Source organism: Nelumbo lutea, chromosome 1 (genome assembly GCF_056320005.1).
Source record: "Nelumbo lutea isolate HS-2025 chromosome 1, American lotus-T2T, whole genome shotgun sequence".
Classification (NCBI taxonomy): Eukaryota; Viridiplantae; Streptophyta; class Magnoliopsida; order Proteales; family Nelumbonaceae; genus Nelumbo; species Nelumbo lutea.
In genome coordinates, this window is record NC_142684.1 from 217,719,957 (window position 1) to 217,739,081 (window position 19,125).

Genomic DNA, 19,125 nt, shown 5'->3' on the forward strand with positions numbered 1-19,125 from the left:
AATAAATATTTTGAACTAGATTAATCCAATCCAATATGTCTTATTCGTCCGTCCAATTCATCTAAATTGATTTTGGATTACCCTTACATTGGGGTAGAGGGTATAGGCCTGAAGGGGATGGGGGATGGGCTACCCTTGCCCTGTTGTGCAGAATTTGGATTTCCGAACTCCAATGGAATGAAAACAATACAAGTATGATATGTGTGCGAGGACCATATTCTCGAATCCAGATTTCTTGTCCTTACACCCACCTAACTGCACTTTCAGCCATGTATTTCCTCGTGAAAAAAAACATACAAGAAAGAGATGCCGTTCTGAGGATCATTCTCTGAATGGTGAGGAAATCTGAAACCCCAATAGAATCCGGATTTCATCCTGACAGAATGGTCCTTGCACCCACTCACACTCACCTCATACCAGTTGCAGCTGTGCATCGAGGACCATTCTGTGAGGAATCCGGTTTCGATTGTGTAGCCCCATGAAAAAACAGAACACACAAACCAAGCGAAAAAAATATATATATACAAAAACAAAAAACGGTTTCGGTTGTCGGTTTTATCATCTTTCCTGATCCATCTGATAGCTAGATGACAATATTGCTTAGAGATCATCTGCTACTTTCAATTAAAATGCTTAATTTTCCCTGACTATCATCGTTCATATTTTTTGTTAATCAGCCGGGTTCTAAGATGAAATATATATACAATAGGGAATAACATGTGACTCTCCGACTCGTTGTCATGGAGATTGAAGAGCCCTCGTACCCTGAAAACAGAAGAAAAAATAAAATATAAAATAAAAAACTGAGAAGGCCTCTTTAATCGGATTATTGGACTTGAGTGATCCAATTGCAGGAAGGAAGGTTGGCATAGCTAGAACTAGGAATATGCAAAAGTACACCCTTACCAATTAAATGGAATTATAGAGTTGAACCCTTTTCCCAAATACGGAAACTGAGCATGCATGTACAGCAGCAGCCAGACCAATCTCTCGACATTGACAGTAGCTCTCTCTTCTTTTGTCCATTCTCTGTGAACTGATCGAGCACTGTTTATTATATCTCGTTCACTTTGAATGGGTAACTCAAAAGACTTGGTAGGATTTAGGTGCTAGATATATAAAACCTACATGTGAAGCTATATTAATTAATTTCCACGAAAACATTTACAGAGAGGGAAAACCCATTAATATTTGATAAAGGGGCACTCCCTATTCATGATTCATGACTAATAATCAAGAAGAAGAAGAAAATGTTTAATTAAAAGACAAAAACAACTTATTTTGCATGTTTTGATCTTCATTTTGGGTTATCAGTAGTGATCCGGCTAGCTCTCTTTCTTTTGGGTTGCACTGCAACTGCATAAAGATCCTTGACGGCTGAGCAACTACAAAGGTACGATACACAACTTTACGGTTACTCCAAGGATGCTGGGCCCTGATGCTATCGTCGCGGTGGTCATCATAATTTAGCCATCCAGCTCATGTGGTATCATGACTCCATAGTGGGTCCATCATCCAATGGTTGGAAATATGCAGGCTGCTCAAATTCAACCATGTGTGCAACTACTGAAACTGAGCCAACTCTATCATATCATGCTCCATCATCGATTTCCAACTTCTTGTCTTGTTAAGGGTGTTTCTTAGAACGGCGACGGATCGTGTCAGTCCGGTTTGGTGAAGTGGTAGAGTTAGAGAAAGCCTTCTCGGCTATCAAATAAGAAACAACCCTCAGTCTCGATCTCACCATTTAATAGCAAAAAAGAAGTTGAACTCTCTCGCATGCACTTTGAAGTTTTATTGGTTCTACCTAGTAGCAGTATCTTTTGTCCACGTGGCTAATTAGCTGGTAGCACGCGTAGCGGAATTAACAGTAGTAAAATTTGAGATTACCAGCATCCTTACCCAGAAGAATTTGTTACTATGTAATGTTTGAAGCTGATTTTAAGGCTTTTTTTTTCCTAGAAAAAAGAAAAGGGTGGGGCTGGAAAGGCGTGCACCGACTTTCTTATGATTGAATTGAAGAGTGTGTCTAAGGAAAGGAAAGCAAAACAAAGAGATCGATAGACCTTTCTCCTGGTTATCTTTTATGCTGTCTATGTCTATGTTCTGTACTAGTGTTTTTAATTTCTCTGTGAGTGTTAACGCTAGGTTTCCTTTGAGAGCTTCCATAGAACGCTCAAAAAGACGTGGGATTCACCTCTTTCTTCTTATAATTACTGCTACATGTCTCTTTCAAGTCAGGGTACATAACTGCAGCTTAGCTAGCTTTGTCGTGGGGAGGCATGGGGGGAAGCTTATTAGAGAGCAGGTGGGTCTAAGTCTTGGTCAAAAGATATGATTTCATGCTGTGTGAGTGTTGAAGGGTTATAAGTTATGACTCTCCATTTGAAGGGGGGAAAAGGAGAGAGAGCTCAACCTTCCCCACACTGATCATCTTGAGTAATCACGCCCCAACAACTTATTATCACCAAGGGGAATCCATGTTAGATTAATCATGAAAGCTGACACACATTATCACACAATAGACAATACTGCCCGGGCAAACCCAGCCCCTGCTTTTTTTTTTTTTGGGGGGGGGGGGTGAGGAGGGGGGGGGGGTCTGGCTCATCCTAAAACTCTAAAACAACACTTCTCTCCTCTTATTAAAATGGTCCTTTCCCACCCATTCTAAGTCTCTAACCTCGAACTCCATCTCATCCAACTCCTCCCCCAACCTTTCAAAGAGATCGAGATGGCGAATTTCCTCTCTCCATTTCTCCTTTGGTTCGTATACTATGCCTGCATCGTTCATGTCACAGCAAAACAGTGGCCTGCAGTGGAACTGGGAGGATCTACAAAGTTCTATGATTTCAAGGTCTCTTTCTCTCTCTCTCTCTCTCACACACACACACTCCAAATGTATCGAATACTGTTAATTAATGCTGGTTTTGGTGATCAATGTTAGGTCCAAACCAAGAGAATCACCAAATTGTGTACGAGCAAAGACATCGTTACAATAAATGGGATGTTTCCAGGACCAGTAGTATACGCCCAAGAAGGTGATAAAGTGATTGTCAAAGTTACCAACGAGACACCCTTCAACACTACCATCCATTGGTAAGCAGATCGAGTAAGCTTAATTACATTATTGCACCATTTAAGCATATATATATATATATATATATATATATCAGTGTAGACGCTTATTCAGAACCTCATTAATGGTTATCAATGTGGAGCATTTTCAGGCATGGTGTCCGGCAGAAGCTCTCGTGCTGGTTTGATGGGCCCTCTTACATTACTCAGTGCCCCATCCAAGGTGGGCAGTCTTTCACCTATCAGTTCACTCTGGTGCAACAGAAGGGTACATTCCTTTGGCATGCTCACGTCTCTTGGCTCCGGGGGACAGTCTATGGTGCCATTGTCGTCTATCCCAAGAGAGGAGTTCCTTATCCTTTCAAACATCCTGACGGAGAACAAATTATCATCCTGGGTACGTCAAGTCCATCAATTAGATTACCTGCTGCCAATAATCACTTTGATCAAACATTAACTGAACTAACTAAACATTTTCTGATGATGTCAGGCGAATATTGGCTCAAGGATGTCTTACAACTCGAGCGGGATGTTCTAGCGAGCGGTGGAGTGCCTCCACCGACAGATGCTTATCTCATCAATGGATACCCTGGTCCCAACTACAAATGCTCTGCAAATGGTAAAGAGAATTAATTTACGAACTTCCTAAGGGGACACCCATCATTTCTACTGTTTTTTTTCTTCTTTTTTTAACACTCCATTATGACTATTAAGAGCGAGATGGACAACCTACTTGATTATTATTATTATTGTTTTCGCTTTAAATTCTTTCCGCGTTTTTGTTATAAATCTGGTATCAGGCCATTTGTCATTTCAAAGAATAAGACCATGGCGTTTAATTAGGATGGAGTGGAAATTATATTATTTTTCCATGTTATCGTAATATTAATTGGTGATTACCTCATCCTTTTCAATTTCAGATGTGTATAAGATGGACGTAATCCCAGGGAAGAGGTACTTGCTGAGGATTATTAATGCAGCCCTAAACGTGGAGCACTTCTTCGCCATTGCTAACCACAAGTTAACCATTGTGGAAGCTGATGCCGAGTACACGAAGCCCTTCACCGTCGACCGCCTGATGATCGCACCCGGCCAGACGATCAACGTGCTTGTTAAAGCCGATCAGCCCATCGGCAAATACTCCATGGCCATGGGTGCCTACATGTCGGCCAGGAAAGTTCAGTTTCAGAAAGTGCCGGCGGTAGCCTTCTTCCAATACACCGGTGCTTCACTCTCCAGCTTCGCCTTAACCGCTCAGCTTCCTTGTTACAACGATAACCTTGCTGTTAAGACGGTCATGGATGGTCTCAGGAGCCTGAAACCCGTCAACGTTCCTCTACAGATTGACACAAACCTTTTCTTCACCATCGGGCTAAACGTCCAGAAGTGTCATTCCTCAAACCCCAAGCAAAACTGTCAAGCAGCCAACGGTGGGGTCTTGGCAGCTTCCATCAACAATATCAGTTTTATCATGCCTAAGGTTTCACTTCTGCAGGCTTATTACAACAAGATGAACGGCCACTTCACTGAGGATTTCCCTGGTGTGCCCCTGAAGATGTATGACTTTGTGAATGGAGCCCCAAACAACATCCCTATTGACACTCAGTCATCAAGTGGGACTAGGACTAGGGTGCTTGAATATGGGTCCAGGGTGCAACTTATCTTACAGGATACTGGGACTGTCAGCACTGAGAACCACCCAATTCATCTTCATGGCTATAGCTTTTACGTAGTGGGCTATGGAAGTGGCAACTACAACCCTCGCACTGCAAAGCTTAACTTGGTTGACCCACCTTACATGAACACCATTGGTGTACCTGTGGCTGGATGGGCTGCAATTCGATTTGTTGCAGACAATCCAGGTATGGTGATCATCTTAATTATGTTTTCTTTTTCTTTTTAACCACCAGAGAACTTTGATTTGCAATTGAAAGACTTAATTTGTTCGTTTGACTTGAGTCGTTGCATGTTGCAGGGGTTTGGTTCCTGCATTGTCACCTAGAGATACATGCTTCTTGGGGCTTATCCATGGCTTTTATAGTGAAGAATGGGAATGGCGAGACAGAGTCCCTTCCGCCGCCTCCAACAGACTTGCCTAAATGCTAGAAATGCTGAATGCCGGAAGGATGCATGGTGGTGGGATGACAAGCCACAGTTGTGATTACCAGAACCAATATTCTTTTTCGCAAGTGTTTAATATGCGTCCCTTGGTTACTTGGAAAAAGAGGAAAAGAACAAAAAAAAAAAAGTAAAGAAAAAGGAAAGGAAATTTTGTGAATAGAACCAAATGGGTGTGGTATAATGTAATGGCATACCAGACATATTCCTTTTAATTTTATTACGTTATTTATTTCTTACAAATGCAGTGTCATCAGATAGAGGATCAAGGCAACCTTTTATGGTGTCGAAAAGGTACTGCAACTGACTAAAAGTAAAACACTTGCACTTTAACCAATCGAAACCTCAAATGAATTTAAAATTTTAAATGAACTATACCGATTGATTGCTGATTGGTTACCAATCTGTTAGGTAAGTGCCATACCTTTTCGGGAAGTTGAAAAGTTGTTCATTGTACATATTTGACTCATTAACATTCCTTAATCAAGAACAGGTGAACAAAGGTCAAAGAACCGAGTTACCATAATCAACTCATGAATTTGTAACAAAACGTGATGAAATGCTATTATCATTAACAATTAGTGTATTTAAAAAGGATCCACCATTTTTTATGGGTAAATTACAGATAGATACTCTGTAATTTGGGGTAGTGACAGATAACTGAACATTCAATTGTAACACTTGGGTATTCCATCAGTTAAACATTACATAATGTCAAATATATTCTTCTTGTGTATTTTTGAGATCATTATACAGAGTAAAATCATGACCAGAGAATGTCATCATTGAAAAATTCGAGAAATTTGAATATGTTATTTACCATCTATATGAGAACATCATCATGGAGAGACGTTCGGTTACCTGACTCTATTTTTAAAAATTCAAGGTACTCAACTGTTGCAATTGAAAGTTCATGGTACCTATTTGTCACTATCCCAAAGTACAGGATACCCTATTTGTTATATATTTATTTGTACTTCAGCTTACAATATCTTATGCTAATTAAAGGAACAACACAAGAACTATGCCAATTTCTGATGCATAATATACTCGGTCCCTTGACCTCATACCAAGGAAAAGTATTCCAATTTGTGGTTCAAAAAGTATGGTCATTATCCATCTCCAATTTGTCGATAAACACCGACTATCCCAGGTCCTAGGAGATCGGGTAGGGGGAGATTGGATACATAACTGACCTTGCACAAGGTGACCGCTCAGACTCTAATCTGTGTTCTCAGGCTTGTCAGCCTAAGCTTTTACCATTGCACCAAGCAATTGCCCCAATGGAAGGAAAAAGGAAAGAACATTAGATCGGAAAATTGCAACATCAATGGAATTCAAACATTTAATGGATCTGAAGTCTTCATAGATGAACTACTGAGATGTTTAAGTGATATTTTATTACTACCAATATTATGAGAAAAACCTAGATGATCAGCCACTACCAATACACCTTAGAGAAGTAGCTTATGACAACTTCTTCAAGCCATGCCCCAAGATCATTACCCTCTTCAAGTTCAGCCACAGACAACAGATGCTCGTGTTAAAGCTGAGTTGAGCTAAGTTCCAGGAATCATGAATGGCAAATTGATCTCTCCCATCAAAAGGAAAACACTGCACACTGAATTACTCTTAACAGGACAAGCATCAATCTTCTATCTCTATTTGAATGGCCAATGATCCACAAAATCTGGTCTGCCATTTCTGTATAGGATAGGAATGAATGAATGGTAGGTGGCAACCATCGAAACTAGGGTGATAACATGGTTAAAGGGTTACTAGTTGCTACCAAGATTGAACAAGTTATGAGTATGACATGAAAAGGAAAGGTTACAGCTTGTAATGTGTATATGCCATTGAATCCAATGGATTGCACCTCTCCATACTCTTTATGACATAGGATACAGAAGGCATTTTCATGTGTAATATATTTTCTTCTCATTTTTTTTTTTTTTGGGGGGGGGTGTTGGGTGGAGGAGGGGAGAATTAAGAGAACTGAAAAATTACCTCATCATCCTCACTTTTTTTTTTGGATCAAAGCAATGTTCATGGATTAATTTCCTCAGTCAACCAACACTTCCCTCTCTCATCACTTTGTTCAGATCTAAATATCAGCCTCTTGTTACTCTTCAAATTCAAGTAGTCAATCTGCACATGATATGAATCCTGAAGTTACACATGGAAAATAAAATGATCAAAGAATATTACTTCATAAAGACATACATTATGAAGAATAGAATAAATTAAAAACTGTCTGCATAAAAAAACATGAAAAACTGTCAAACCTGCTCTGGGTCCAATAACAAGAGGCAAAATGCATCAACTGGGCCTTTAGTTGGGTCTATGGAAGATTCCTTTGATGATTCTTCATTTATACATGGAAGACCAGGGCTAGGCCCCAAGTACTGTGCTCTTGATCTCAGAGAACTAGCAAACCAAGCTTTCTCTCTCTGCTGCATGATGCATTTGACAGCATGAAAAAAAGATCATCAGAATCCAAAGGCATGTAAGGTGTCTGGTCTAAGAAGATTTCACATATTGAGGTACGCCTTCCCGAAAAGTGTAAGGAATATATCTAGATCCAGGTATGATGTCAACAATAGCCAGTAACTGATCTCCAAAGAAACTCAAGTCTAATACCTGTCTATCTCATGGTATACTTCTAATATTATCATATTATCATGTTCAAATGTGTCACTTTAACAAATGAGTAAGTTTTGTTGTCTAATTACAGGTTAAATGTAGGAGTAGAACTGCCAATTATAATTGGGTCTTATTGGGTCAAACCCAATAATTTAGATTAATAATTGGGTCAGTTCTAGGGTCTGGTTTGGAACAGGTTCTACACATTTATTTATTGGTTCATGACAGGTCTACCCTGACCCAGACCAGACCTTTCAAAACACAAGTTGAATACATGGTATAGCTATTAAGATTAGGTTCATAATCATAATGGGACTTGATACAATTCCAGGCAATATACTCAAGGTGGCTAGGCAGTACCTGGTTGTTTTGGCCTCCTCCTTAGGCAAACATTTTTTTGAGAAAAGGTAAAGTGTGATTGTATTAATATAAGGTCCTATGTACAATGAGTAGCTGTACAAAAAAGGACCTCAAAAAAAGGCCACCCTCAAAAAAGTATAATCAGAAGTAATGTCTTTGAAATCAGAATGTATTGACATTCCAACTCCTAATAGCATCTATAGCTGAATTAATGACCTCGGCTTCAGAAGTAGTTTTGTTTTCAAAAATCCATTTGTTCCTTTCTGACCACACTGTCCAAAGAACTGCCAGAGGGCTGGAAGCCCAGCAAAGTTTCCCTTTCTTGGATAGCCCATATGGGATATGGCCGCCACTCCAACAGAGCTTTAACTGATACTGGCATGCACCAACTCAGATTCAGAGCTTTCAAGAAGTAGCTCCAAACTGCAGAGCTAAACTTGCGATGGAGGAAAAGATGCCCCAGACTCCACCTCCACACTGCATACATTGACTAGTTAGTGCCCAAGTTGTAACCAGATGAATTGACTGATCAGCTTGTCCAAAGTGATCCCTTTGTATAGGTAATGGGAGATTCTTCTCCAGAATTCAGGATCCTCTACATCATAAAACACATACAAGGGCAATCACTAAGTGCCACATTGTTTAAGTCAAAAGTGACATTCACATGATGGAAGTGCAACCAAGAGGAATGGAAGACTCACTTCCATCCCCCCATCCATTATTCCCTTCATTTTCACAATGCAGATCAAATGACATGCCAGAAATACTACCCTTGACTTGGCTGAACTCCTTCAAGCAAGCACTCTAACTTGGTGGAGGATCTAATGCAGGACCAGTTGAAGAGGTTGGATCAATCGAGTGCTGAGAGAGGATACAGAGCTGGAGAAGGAACTGGCAAATGAACGCAGTCAGGTTTGAGGGATAGTGGCAGGGTCTTCGCTGCTAGGGATGAAGAAATGGGGCACAAGAAAGTTGAACAAAAAGATGTGGACTTGGTGCTTGAAAGTTGAAACACTGAAAGCATCAATGGAGTCACTTTTATAAATGCACAATGTGAAAACAATGATGGCTAGGAAGGTCATATAGATAAGTCCCTTCAGATGGTATGGTTACATGTATCTTAGTTGTTGCTGCCCAACTTCTGATCCAGATTCAAATGTGTGGCCTGCAGAGAGATGCTGAAAACCAGACACACTGAGAAGACACTGAGACACCTGAGATTTGAGAGTTTTATCCCCCTGATAATTATAATTTTTTTTGAAACAGGTAAAGTATAAATTCATTAAAGAAGAAAACCATGTATGACAAGAAGCTGTACACAGGGATTTACAAAAAACTGCTCGAGCAGCACCAAACCCCCCAGCCCTGTTTTACACTGATAATTATAAATATTGTTTGAGGTTTTGTAGAATCTTCTAACGGAGAACATGAAGATAGGTAAGTGGTTCACCTGCCTATCCTTGTTTTCCCTCTGTCACATGAACGATGGTCCTTCACTAACGTGCCTTGTATATGTTTGTTATAAATAGGATTGTAGAGGTTGTAGAGTCAATTAAGAAATGGCTTAATGACTTGGTCATAGTTTCTAATTGATCATATCAGACAAATATTATGCACAACTAGTAGGATGCAAGGGTCCTCAAAGCCTAGTCAGTTGACTGGTTGATAGCTTGACTATTCTGGTAGGAAATAGAGAGAACATGCTCAATACCCAGTCACAGTGCTACCAAGATTGTATGAGGACGCTCATAATTGAAATGGATAAAGATGAAAATGGGCTATTTCAATTTGGCAATCTGGCCCTACCGAGCTGATTTCTACCATTTTCAGGTTCCTGGTCTGATTGTTCTAACTGAAGCATTAGAATTCCTATCGGTTGCTGCAATCCTAGTTATTGATCTAAGTTAAACATGCCCTACCCCAACATTTTGGTGCAGTGAACATTTCATAAACAAGTGGCACTTTTATTTTTAATTTAAAGTTTCAAGTACAACTAAACCATATCTAACCAGGGTCCAATAACACTTATGTAGCCATATGAGGTACCAAAGCATCATAATACCAATTTAAGGATTGGGTTATTACAGTATATTCATTCTGAATGTTATGCTTTGTAAGTTTGTAACAATCTTGTGTTGAATGTTCCATTCCATTTTGGCCATATATTTGTTCTACCAACAGCAACTGCATTATTTGATAAGAACATAAGATCAGTAAAAAGCTGTAGATATCCAGAGTAGCATGACCATAAATGCTTGTGACCTCAGGGAACAATCCACTTCAAAATCCACACTATCTTTCGAGTATGTATTATAATATTCTAAACTTTTTTGTGATGTCAAATTTTTTTATCCACACATCAGCATGGATTTAACCCACTTGGTATGACAGCTCTGGCTCATCAGCTGTCACATATTAGGATGGTAATGATGATGCTACTGCCCAAATTACTTTGCATCTCATGCCTTAGCATGTTAGTTACTTTACATCTCATGACTTTCTGGATCCTCTGCATTTGGATTTTGGAGACAGTCAATACTTTAATATTGAATTTGGGTGGATGTATTGTTTTTTTTATCAGTGAAAGTAATTTTATTAATGAAAAGATATGAGAATTAGTACAGAGATTGGGTAACCTCGGCTACCCTAATGTACAATAACATTCCACCCTATATTTGCCTTACAATCTTACAATAGAGCCCAGAAACATTGTTCCCTGTTAGCCCCTTGCTTTGCTAGCTGATCCGCGAACCCATTTGCTACTCTTGGAGTCCACTGAACTATTAACTGGATGTCCTTTGTGATGTGCTTAATTTTCTTGATCTCATTTCTAAATATCCATGGTCTTTTGATCCTGTTTTAGTCAGCTTATAATAACTTTGGAGTTGCCTTCAACAACCAACTTTCTCACACCTATTTCCATGCCTTTTTGCATTCTGAAGACCATTGCTTTTAGTTCAGCTGTGATGGAGTCCCCCCACCCAATAGGGCCGGAAAAGAGCCCCACTACACTCCCTGTGTCATCTCTTATAACCCCACCAATTCCAGCCATGCCCGAGTTGCCAAAACTGCTCCCATCAAAGTTTAATTTGAGGAAACCAGATTCAGGAGGATCCCAACTTCTTATTGCCTTCTTTTTTTGCAGATGATGAGAATGCAACAGTCCTCCAATTTCTGAAAATATCATCCACAGTAAAATCTGAGAATAAATCCCAATAAAGATTGGGATGTATTGTTTCTTGTAATCCCAATAAAGATTTGCATCTAAGACGTATGAGGATGCTTCTGGTTGCAGATATCAAATGCTAAAAACATCTCTTGTTTAAGGCCCGGTAAGCATCCAGCACTCCAGCCCTTGTGAGTGGGGGAACCAAGCTAGCGAATCTTATGGAACATTGTGTGTTGAGAAGTGAAGTTATCTGTAAATCGGGAGACAAGTGAAGGAGAAAAGACGCCGGAGAAAAACACTTTATTGATATTTATAAATATAGAGCAACATCTGTTAATAGAGTCTAGCTGTGTAACTAACTCAATAACAACTTGTGTGCCACGTGTACTAATAACTCTAATACCCCCCCCCCCTCTTTCAAGTTGAAGCATAAGGATTAAAAATGCCCAACTTGAGTAATAAAGAAGTAAACCTATCTCATCCAACAGCTTTGGTAAAAATATCTACAGGCTGAGCTGATGTGGGAAGATGAGCAATAGTAATAGCTTTAGATTGAAGGTGCTCTTATATGAAGTGGCAATCTATTTCAATATGTTTGGTATGCTCATGAAACACAGGATTAGCAGCCATGAGAAGTGTTGCCTTGTTGTTACAGTATAAGTTCATGAGTTGTGGATGAGAGAAACCGAGATCAAAGAAGAGTTGTCTTAGCCACAACGGTTCACTAGTGGCGGTTGCCATCGCACGATACTCGACTTCAACAGAAGAGCGTGCCACAGTTGCTTGCTTCTTACTCTTCCATGACAAAGGGGAGTGAACCAGAGTTGTGAAATAGCCAATGGTGGATTTACGAGTGGTTGAGCAACTAGCCCAATTTGAATCACAATAAGTTCGCAATTGGAGATCACAATCAGTTGGAAGAAGTATTCCTTGCTCAGGTGTAGCCTTTAAATACCAAAGTACGTGCATTGCAGCATCTAAATGTTGTTGTCTAGGATCACTCATAAACTGACTTAGGATATGAAATGAATAAGTGATTTTTGGTCTTGTGATAGTGAGATAGAGAAGACGGCACACAAGACGTTGGAAAGCATTGTCGGAGGTAATCCTTGAGAGCAGAAATATGAGTTGGGACATTTCCGACAATCACCGAGCCATCAACATATGCAAGTACAATGAGAAAGTTGTTTGATTGAATTGAGGTAAAAAGGGTATTATCAGCAATTGATTGTTGAAAACCCCGTTGATGAAGAACATGAGCTAGAGTCTCAAACCAATTGTGTGAAGCTTGCTTGAGGCAATAAATGGATCTATTCAAACAACACACACACTGATCCTTAGGACGTAAAAATCCAAGTGGAGGAACCATGTAGATTTCTTCATGAAGAGTGCCATGGAGGAAAGCATTGTCTACATCCATTTGATGGAGTTCCTAATTCCGGGCTGCAACTAGAGCCAAAAGGCAGCGTATTGTTACAAACTTAGCAACTGGGGCATATGTCTCTGTATAATCAATGCCTTCAGTTTGCGTGTAGCCTTTTGCTACTAAGAGGGCTTTGTAACGTTCAACAGTACCATCGGGCTTAAACTTGACTTTGTAGACCCAATGTCACCCAATGGGAGTCTTTCCGGGTGGTAAGTCAGTCAATGTTCAGGTATGAGTGCGCTCAAGTGCAACTAGTTCAGCTGACAATAGCTTGCTTCCAACAGTCATGTTTATTGGCTTCATCATAACAAGAAGGTTCAGGTGGTGTAGAGGGGATTGAGCCTATAGTTAGAAAATTGGAAATTGGGTAGTGAGTGCTGCATGGCTCAGTTTGTGGCTAAAGTGTTGGACAAATGCAATTAGGAATTTGTGAGAGAGGCCTCTTGGAGCGAAGTGGGTGATGGTTATGTGAGGTTGATGGGATAGGAACAACAGGTTTAAGAGTTGATGAAATGATGATGTCCATTCCACTAGTGTGTTCAAGTAATTATGAACTAATAGAGGGTTGTAAACTGTCACAAACTGGTTTAGTTCTAGGCATTTGATTAGAAATTGCATCAGCCACCATGTCATCAACGACTGGTAAAGGTATAATTGGTGGTAGATGGATCCAAAGGCATGTTGTGATTAACAAAAGGGAATTTGTATTCAAAGAAAATTACATCTCTAGACACAAATATCCGCCTAGTAGTCAAATCATATAATTTATATCCCTTTTGACCATTAGGATATCTGAAAAATACACATCTAGTGGCACGGGCATTAAATTTATCATGCCCACGTCAGGATGTGCTTGCATAACAAAAGCAACCAAATGTGCGGAAATGACTATATGAAGGAAGCTTGTGGAAAAGTTTATATGGCGACTTTCCAACAAAGATTGGAGTTGGCAAGTGATTAATGATGTAAGCTGCTATCAAAACACATTCTCCTCAGAATTCGGTTGGTAGGTGGGCTTGGAACCGTAAAGCCCTTGCTATCTCAAGTAAGTGTCGGTGCTTGCGCTCAACGACCCCATTTTGTTGAGGGGTGTCTACACAAGTTGTTTGATGCAAGACCCCATGTGCTGTCAAGTAATCTTGAACAGGTCCAGAAAGAAATTCGGACCCATTGTCTGAACATATATACTTAACTTGAGCACTGAACTGTGTTTTGACAATTTCACAAAACATTACAAGAAAAGAACAAGCATATGATTTATATCGCAACAAATACACCCATGTAGCTCGAGTACAATCATCTACAATTGTTAAGAAGTAATGAGCTCCAGAATGGGACGGGGTGCGATAACCTCCCCAAATATCACAATGTATGAGTGTAAGCTATGTATCAGATCTAGTATGACTAATGGGAAAGGAAAGACATGTTTGTTTTACTCGAAAACACATGTCACAACAATCATTATTAGGTATAGTAATATGCAATTCAGGAATCAAAGCAAGTTTCTCATAAGAAGCATGGCCCGACCTTGAATGCTACACATGTGGATCATGAGTACGGGTACTATGCAAAGAGAATGATGGTGGACGGAAAACGAAGTGATACAATCCATCACACACTAGGCTCACATTAATCAGCTTTTTGGATGTTAGGACCTGAAAAGCACAGAAAGTAGAAAAGAACAACATAGTACAATTCAAGTCTTTGGTAAGTTTACCAACAGATGTAAGGTTGCACTGAAACCCTGGAATGAACAATACATCCTTTAATACCAGACCCGAAGACAATGTTATGTCACTTTGTGATTGAACCGACAACAGTGCTCCATTTGGCAACTAAACCGGTTTCAGTGTTGATGCCAATGTAATAGATGCAATAGCATATTCAGAATTAGTAGGAACCATATAATTTGAGGCTCCACTATCCAAAAGCCAAGAAGAGGTAGTAACCTTACCTACAAAGTTGGATGAGAAGGTGTGTTTATCATTGTTCAATAGATCAGATAGACTGTTGATGGTGCTTCATAACTATTGATACTGCTCTTTGGATAAGCTAGAAATCGGAGAAGTTACTTGGATTGAGCTTGTGCCAGCAGCAGATTTTTCTTGATTGCTAGTGTCGTTCTTGGGTGAGGACTTTGATCGAGTTCCCCAATTCGGCGGATAACCAAACAATTCAAAGCAGTGATCCTTACAGTGGCCCTATTTCTTGTAGTGCTTACAGCGAACCTTGGAACCGAATCGAATCGATACTACCAGATTTTGGAAAACTAGTAACCGGAACCGAACCGAAACCAATCGGTTAACCGTCGGTTCGGTTCATCGATTTTTCAATTTTTTATTTTTACAATATATATTATAAAAAATATATAAATATATAATAAAAAATTATAAATATATAAAAAATATTATATTTTAAATAATAAATAATATATAACATATTATAAATATATATTTATATATAATGCATATTTATTAATTTATAATATATAAAATATATAAATTGTATATATAATATACATAAATATATATAAAAAATATAGATATATATGTATACCGATCAGTTCGATTAACCATTGATTTTCTATATTGGTTAACGGAAACCAACCCGGTACCTTCGGTTTTTTAAAAAACCAAACCGACCGATTCAGTTAACTAATTTTTTGGCTCGGTTTCAGCCGGTTCGATTTTTCGGTTTTTTTTTCTCACCCTTACTTGCCACATGAGAAGTAGCGGCTTTTGCAGTTGGACCATGTTGAGCAATTAAAGATTGATGTCTTTCTTGTTGTGATACAAGTGCACAAGTCTTACTAATACTTGACAGAGGGTCCATACTTAAAATGCTTGATCTGATGTTGTTAAATTTCTCATTCAGACCGAGCAAGAATTGATACACTTTATCTCTTTCCCGTTTTGTAACAAAATCTTTAAAATCTTTCTGAACTCCACAAGTACATAGTCCATAGGTACATGATGGTCCAGCAATGTAGGCTAACAATTCATCCCAAATTGCCTTGAGTTTTGAGAAGTAAATAGATACAAGAAGAATTTCTTTCTTGCCTAAGTAGCATGAGATCTCGCTTGAGATGAAAAATTCTTGGTGCGTTTCCTTGTAAAAACCTTTCCTCCAAATCTTTCCACATTTCTTGGGTGTTTTCAGCATAGACTACGTTTTCATGGATGTCTTTGGCTAAAGCATTGAAGATCCATGACACCACCATGGAATTACACTTCAACTAGGCAAGCAACTCTGCCTGCTTCGCCGGATCTGGCTTCTGAATCATTCCATTCACGAAGCCAGTCTTATTGTTAGCACTGAGAGCATTAGTCTTAGCTCTTCTCCAAGTCATATATTTGTCTCCATTCAGAAAACAAAATACAAGCACTGTACCAAGGCTGTCAGAAGGATAAAGATAGAACTGTGAATTCTAATCAAGAAGGAGGAGATCTGATCAGTGACGATGAACACAGTGTTTTCCTTTCCATTCATGGCCATTCTTGCCGTTGACGGAAGAGAACTCGAATCAAGAACCAGGAAGGGAACTCGAGTGAGCACCTGCCGCTCTGATACCATGTAAATCGGGAGCCAAGTGAAGGAGAAAAGACGCCGGAGAAAACACTTTATTGATATTTATAAATACAGAGCAACAGTTGTTAACAGAGTCCAGAGTCCACCTGTGTAACTAACTCAACAACTTGTTACAACTTCTGTGCCACGTGTACTAATAACTCTAATATTATCATTACCTGCACCTTGACAGGATCAGAATTGGATCCATCAATCATTTCGATCCTTCCGTTGAATCGAAACTGCTCCCAAGAGCTGGTAAAATACCAACATATCTACAAATAACACAACTTGAACATCAATCAAATGATAAAGCCAAGTTTTTTTCGGGTAAGAATAATAAACCCTGGTTTGGGCATGCTAACTTCTGCTCAAGAACATAAATTATTCAGCCGCAAATTTCACATGCTCAGAAATCTTTACCTCCGAAAAAGGGCAGTGCCTAATATCATCAATCTGCAGTTTTCAAGCCACAAAATAAACTCCTGTAAATTGATAACCAATTTCAATAGCAATAAGATCAAAACCAAATATCAAACACCCATATTTGTATCTCCTCTTAGAGGAAAAACAAAGAATTATGTATTATAGTTGATAAGTCACTATAAAAGAATGAAAAAAGAAAACGAATAGAAACAATGGAGTTATGATTAAAAAGGAGGACCTTGCGACTTCGGCAATCAGTGTTGATTTGGATTTTATCGGAGTCTTCTTCGAATCCTCTGAAACATCAACAACAATCGAAATTAGATAAAAATATGAGAAATTCCAAGCCCCTGGAGAGAGAGAGAGAGAGAGAGACCTAAACACAACAGTACGATTAGCAGGTCTGCCATTAGATCCAACAGTTGCCTAAAAAATTGAAGTGAAGGTGCTTCAATAATTCATATAGAAAGTGGAAAGAAAGAGAGAGAGAGAGAGAGAGAGAGAGAGAGAGAGAGAGAGAGAGAGAAAACATTAGGAGAAGAAGGAAACCATACGAGTTGAAAGAAGGAAGAGTGTTTTAGGTTTGCATTGGAATCGATGGCGTTGAGAAGCAGCTGCTTCCACAGTGTTGTTGCCATACTCCCTCCCGCCGTCGTCCGTCGATGTCGGGTCCTCACCAGCAATCACTCCACCCGCGATTCGTCTTTTCACTTTTCTCACTAGTGTTTCTCTATTTGAAGGTTGGAACTTCGAAGATAATAAGAAATAGCTTGCAAGTTGCAACGACTCTGAACCGATGGGAATTCGAACAGAGGACAATTATTTAAGCAAGGTTTTAAAAAACGACCCGGAAACGGAATCGTTCTAGCTAATGATTTTCAGATAAGAAGTTCAACCGTCCGGATTGAACGGTTCACACGATTTGCATATTTAGGGCAAATGTTAATATGAGATTTGCCCTAATATGCTGTCGGCTGAGAAAGCAGAAAGAGAAAGGAGAACTGTTGCCAACTGAGAAAGGAAAAAAAAAGAAAAAAGGAAGGAGAGAAGGAGGGAAGAATAAGGATGAAGAGGATGATTGGATGCTCACCCGCGAGATAGCGGTGATGGCAACAGTGAGGCTGCAGCAAAAGATGCAGATATGAGATCTGAGTTCTTGGATCTCAGACTTGATATTTGAGTTCTAGGATCTCAGATTTGAGATCGATTTCTCTAAAACACCTATAGAAGAAAGTAGTCTTCTTCTTCTTCTTTGTTCTGAGTTCTCATCTTTGTAATTTTATATTGCGAACTGCTGGTTGGGTCAAACAAGTTAATGGTTCGATCGCCTGGGTCAGCGATTTTTTGACAAAGTCAACGGGTTTTGACCCAATAACGGGTTAGGGATGAATCGGAACCGGTTGTCCAGATGGTTTCTGGGCCGAACGGTCTGACCATCCGGATCAACAATGATTCAAAAACATTGATCTTAAGTATATGTTACATCACCAAAACTATTTGGTGGTGTGTGGGTTAGAAGCATAATTTTCTGAAAAACAATGTCTTTTTTTTCTATTGCTAAGTATGATGTTTTTTGGAGCAACAACAACACTTTTTGTTTGGTACCAGTGCTCCATGTTTGTTTTTAGCACTGATACCCATCGTAGGAAGTCCACATCATTGCTACATCACATCATTGTTGGCAGCAATGAACTGCAATACGAGAAAACATCAAATATGGTGTTGCTCCAAACCATGTCTTCTCGATTTCCAAGACGTGGCTTGGAGCACTGTATGGTTCCAAACAAATAGGCATTTCCTGGAACACCATTTTTTCTGACATGGCGCTGATGTGTCACTTTTTTCTGGAGCAATAGCATTGACTTCTTCTTTTAAGGCTGTGTTTGGTTATATGTAAAGATTAAAATGGAGAAAACAAATGCAAACCACTTTCGATTTCAAAAAATGCAACTTCACAGCATTTTATTGCACACGAAAACAAATGCAGTTTACTGGGAAACTCCTGAGAACTGTTTTCTTTTTTATTTGTCTCTTAGGTTATGTTTGGTTTGAAGGAAAATGCAGGAAGAGGAAGGGAAAGGTAGGTAAACCTTTACAAATAGTATATAAATTTTCCTATTTTTCCCTTCCTTTCCCTACGTTTTCCATCAAACCAAACATAACCTTAAAGGCTCAAATTGGTAAGTGGCTAAATGCAAATGGGCTGCGTCTAGTTGCAGTTCTGTGCAACTAGACTTTTGTTTGACCTTGTTTTGTTTGTTTATTTATTTTGGTAATTGTCTATTTGGTGCTGCATCCAAATCTTCTATAAGAGGCCAATTGAGTAACACAACACTACACA

General features: G+C 39.3%; 2 protein-coding genes across 13 annotated transcripts; one reads left to right on the forward strand and one right to left on the reverse strand.

The window, feature by feature from the left end:
- The first annotated feature begins 2,047 nt into the window (after positions 1–2,047).
- LAC6 (laccase 6) lies at positions 2,048–5,436 on the forward strand. The gene is made up of 6 exons (XM_088963242.1): positions 2,048–2,854; positions 2,945–3,096; positions 3,228–3,472; positions 3,566–3,694; positions 3,996–4,937; positions 5,051–5,436. The coding sequence occupies exons 1-6, from the start codon at positions 2,732–2,734 to the stop codon at positions 5,179–5,181; spliced, it is 1,722 nt and encodes a 573-aa protein (XP_088819368.1). The 5' UTR covers positions 2,048–2,731; the 3' UTR covers positions 5,182–5,436.
- A 1,063-nt stretch (positions 5,437–6,499) lies between these two features.
- On the reverse strand, positions 6,500–18,038 carry LOC148881035 (Pyridoxamine 5'-phosphate oxidase family protein). Of its 12 annotated transcripts, none has more exons than XM_088963248.1 (9): positions 17,875–18,038; positions 17,339–17,572; positions 17,161–17,210; positions 17,023–17,080; positions 16,782–16,814; positions 16,538–16,633; positions 7,479–7,643; positions 7,201–7,359; positions 6,500–6,897 (listed from the first exon to the last, which is right to left on the reverse strand). In XM_088963248.1, the coding sequence occupies exons 2-8, from the start codon at positions 17,420–17,422 to the stop codon at positions 7,240–7,242; spliced, it is 606 nt and encodes a 201-aa protein (XP_088819374.1). In that variant the 5' UTR covers positions 17,423–17,572; positions 17,875–18,038; the 3' UTR covers positions 6,500–6,897; positions 7,201–7,239. The 12 variants fall into 12 exon arrangements, with proteins under 12 accessions (XP_088819374.1, XP_088819372.1, XP_088819378.1 ...); XM_088963246.1 differs by having other exon boundaries at positions 7,479–7,646; XM_088963252.1 differs by having other exon boundaries at positions 6,500–7,341.
- Positions 18,039–19,125: the final 1,087 nt, after the last annotated feature.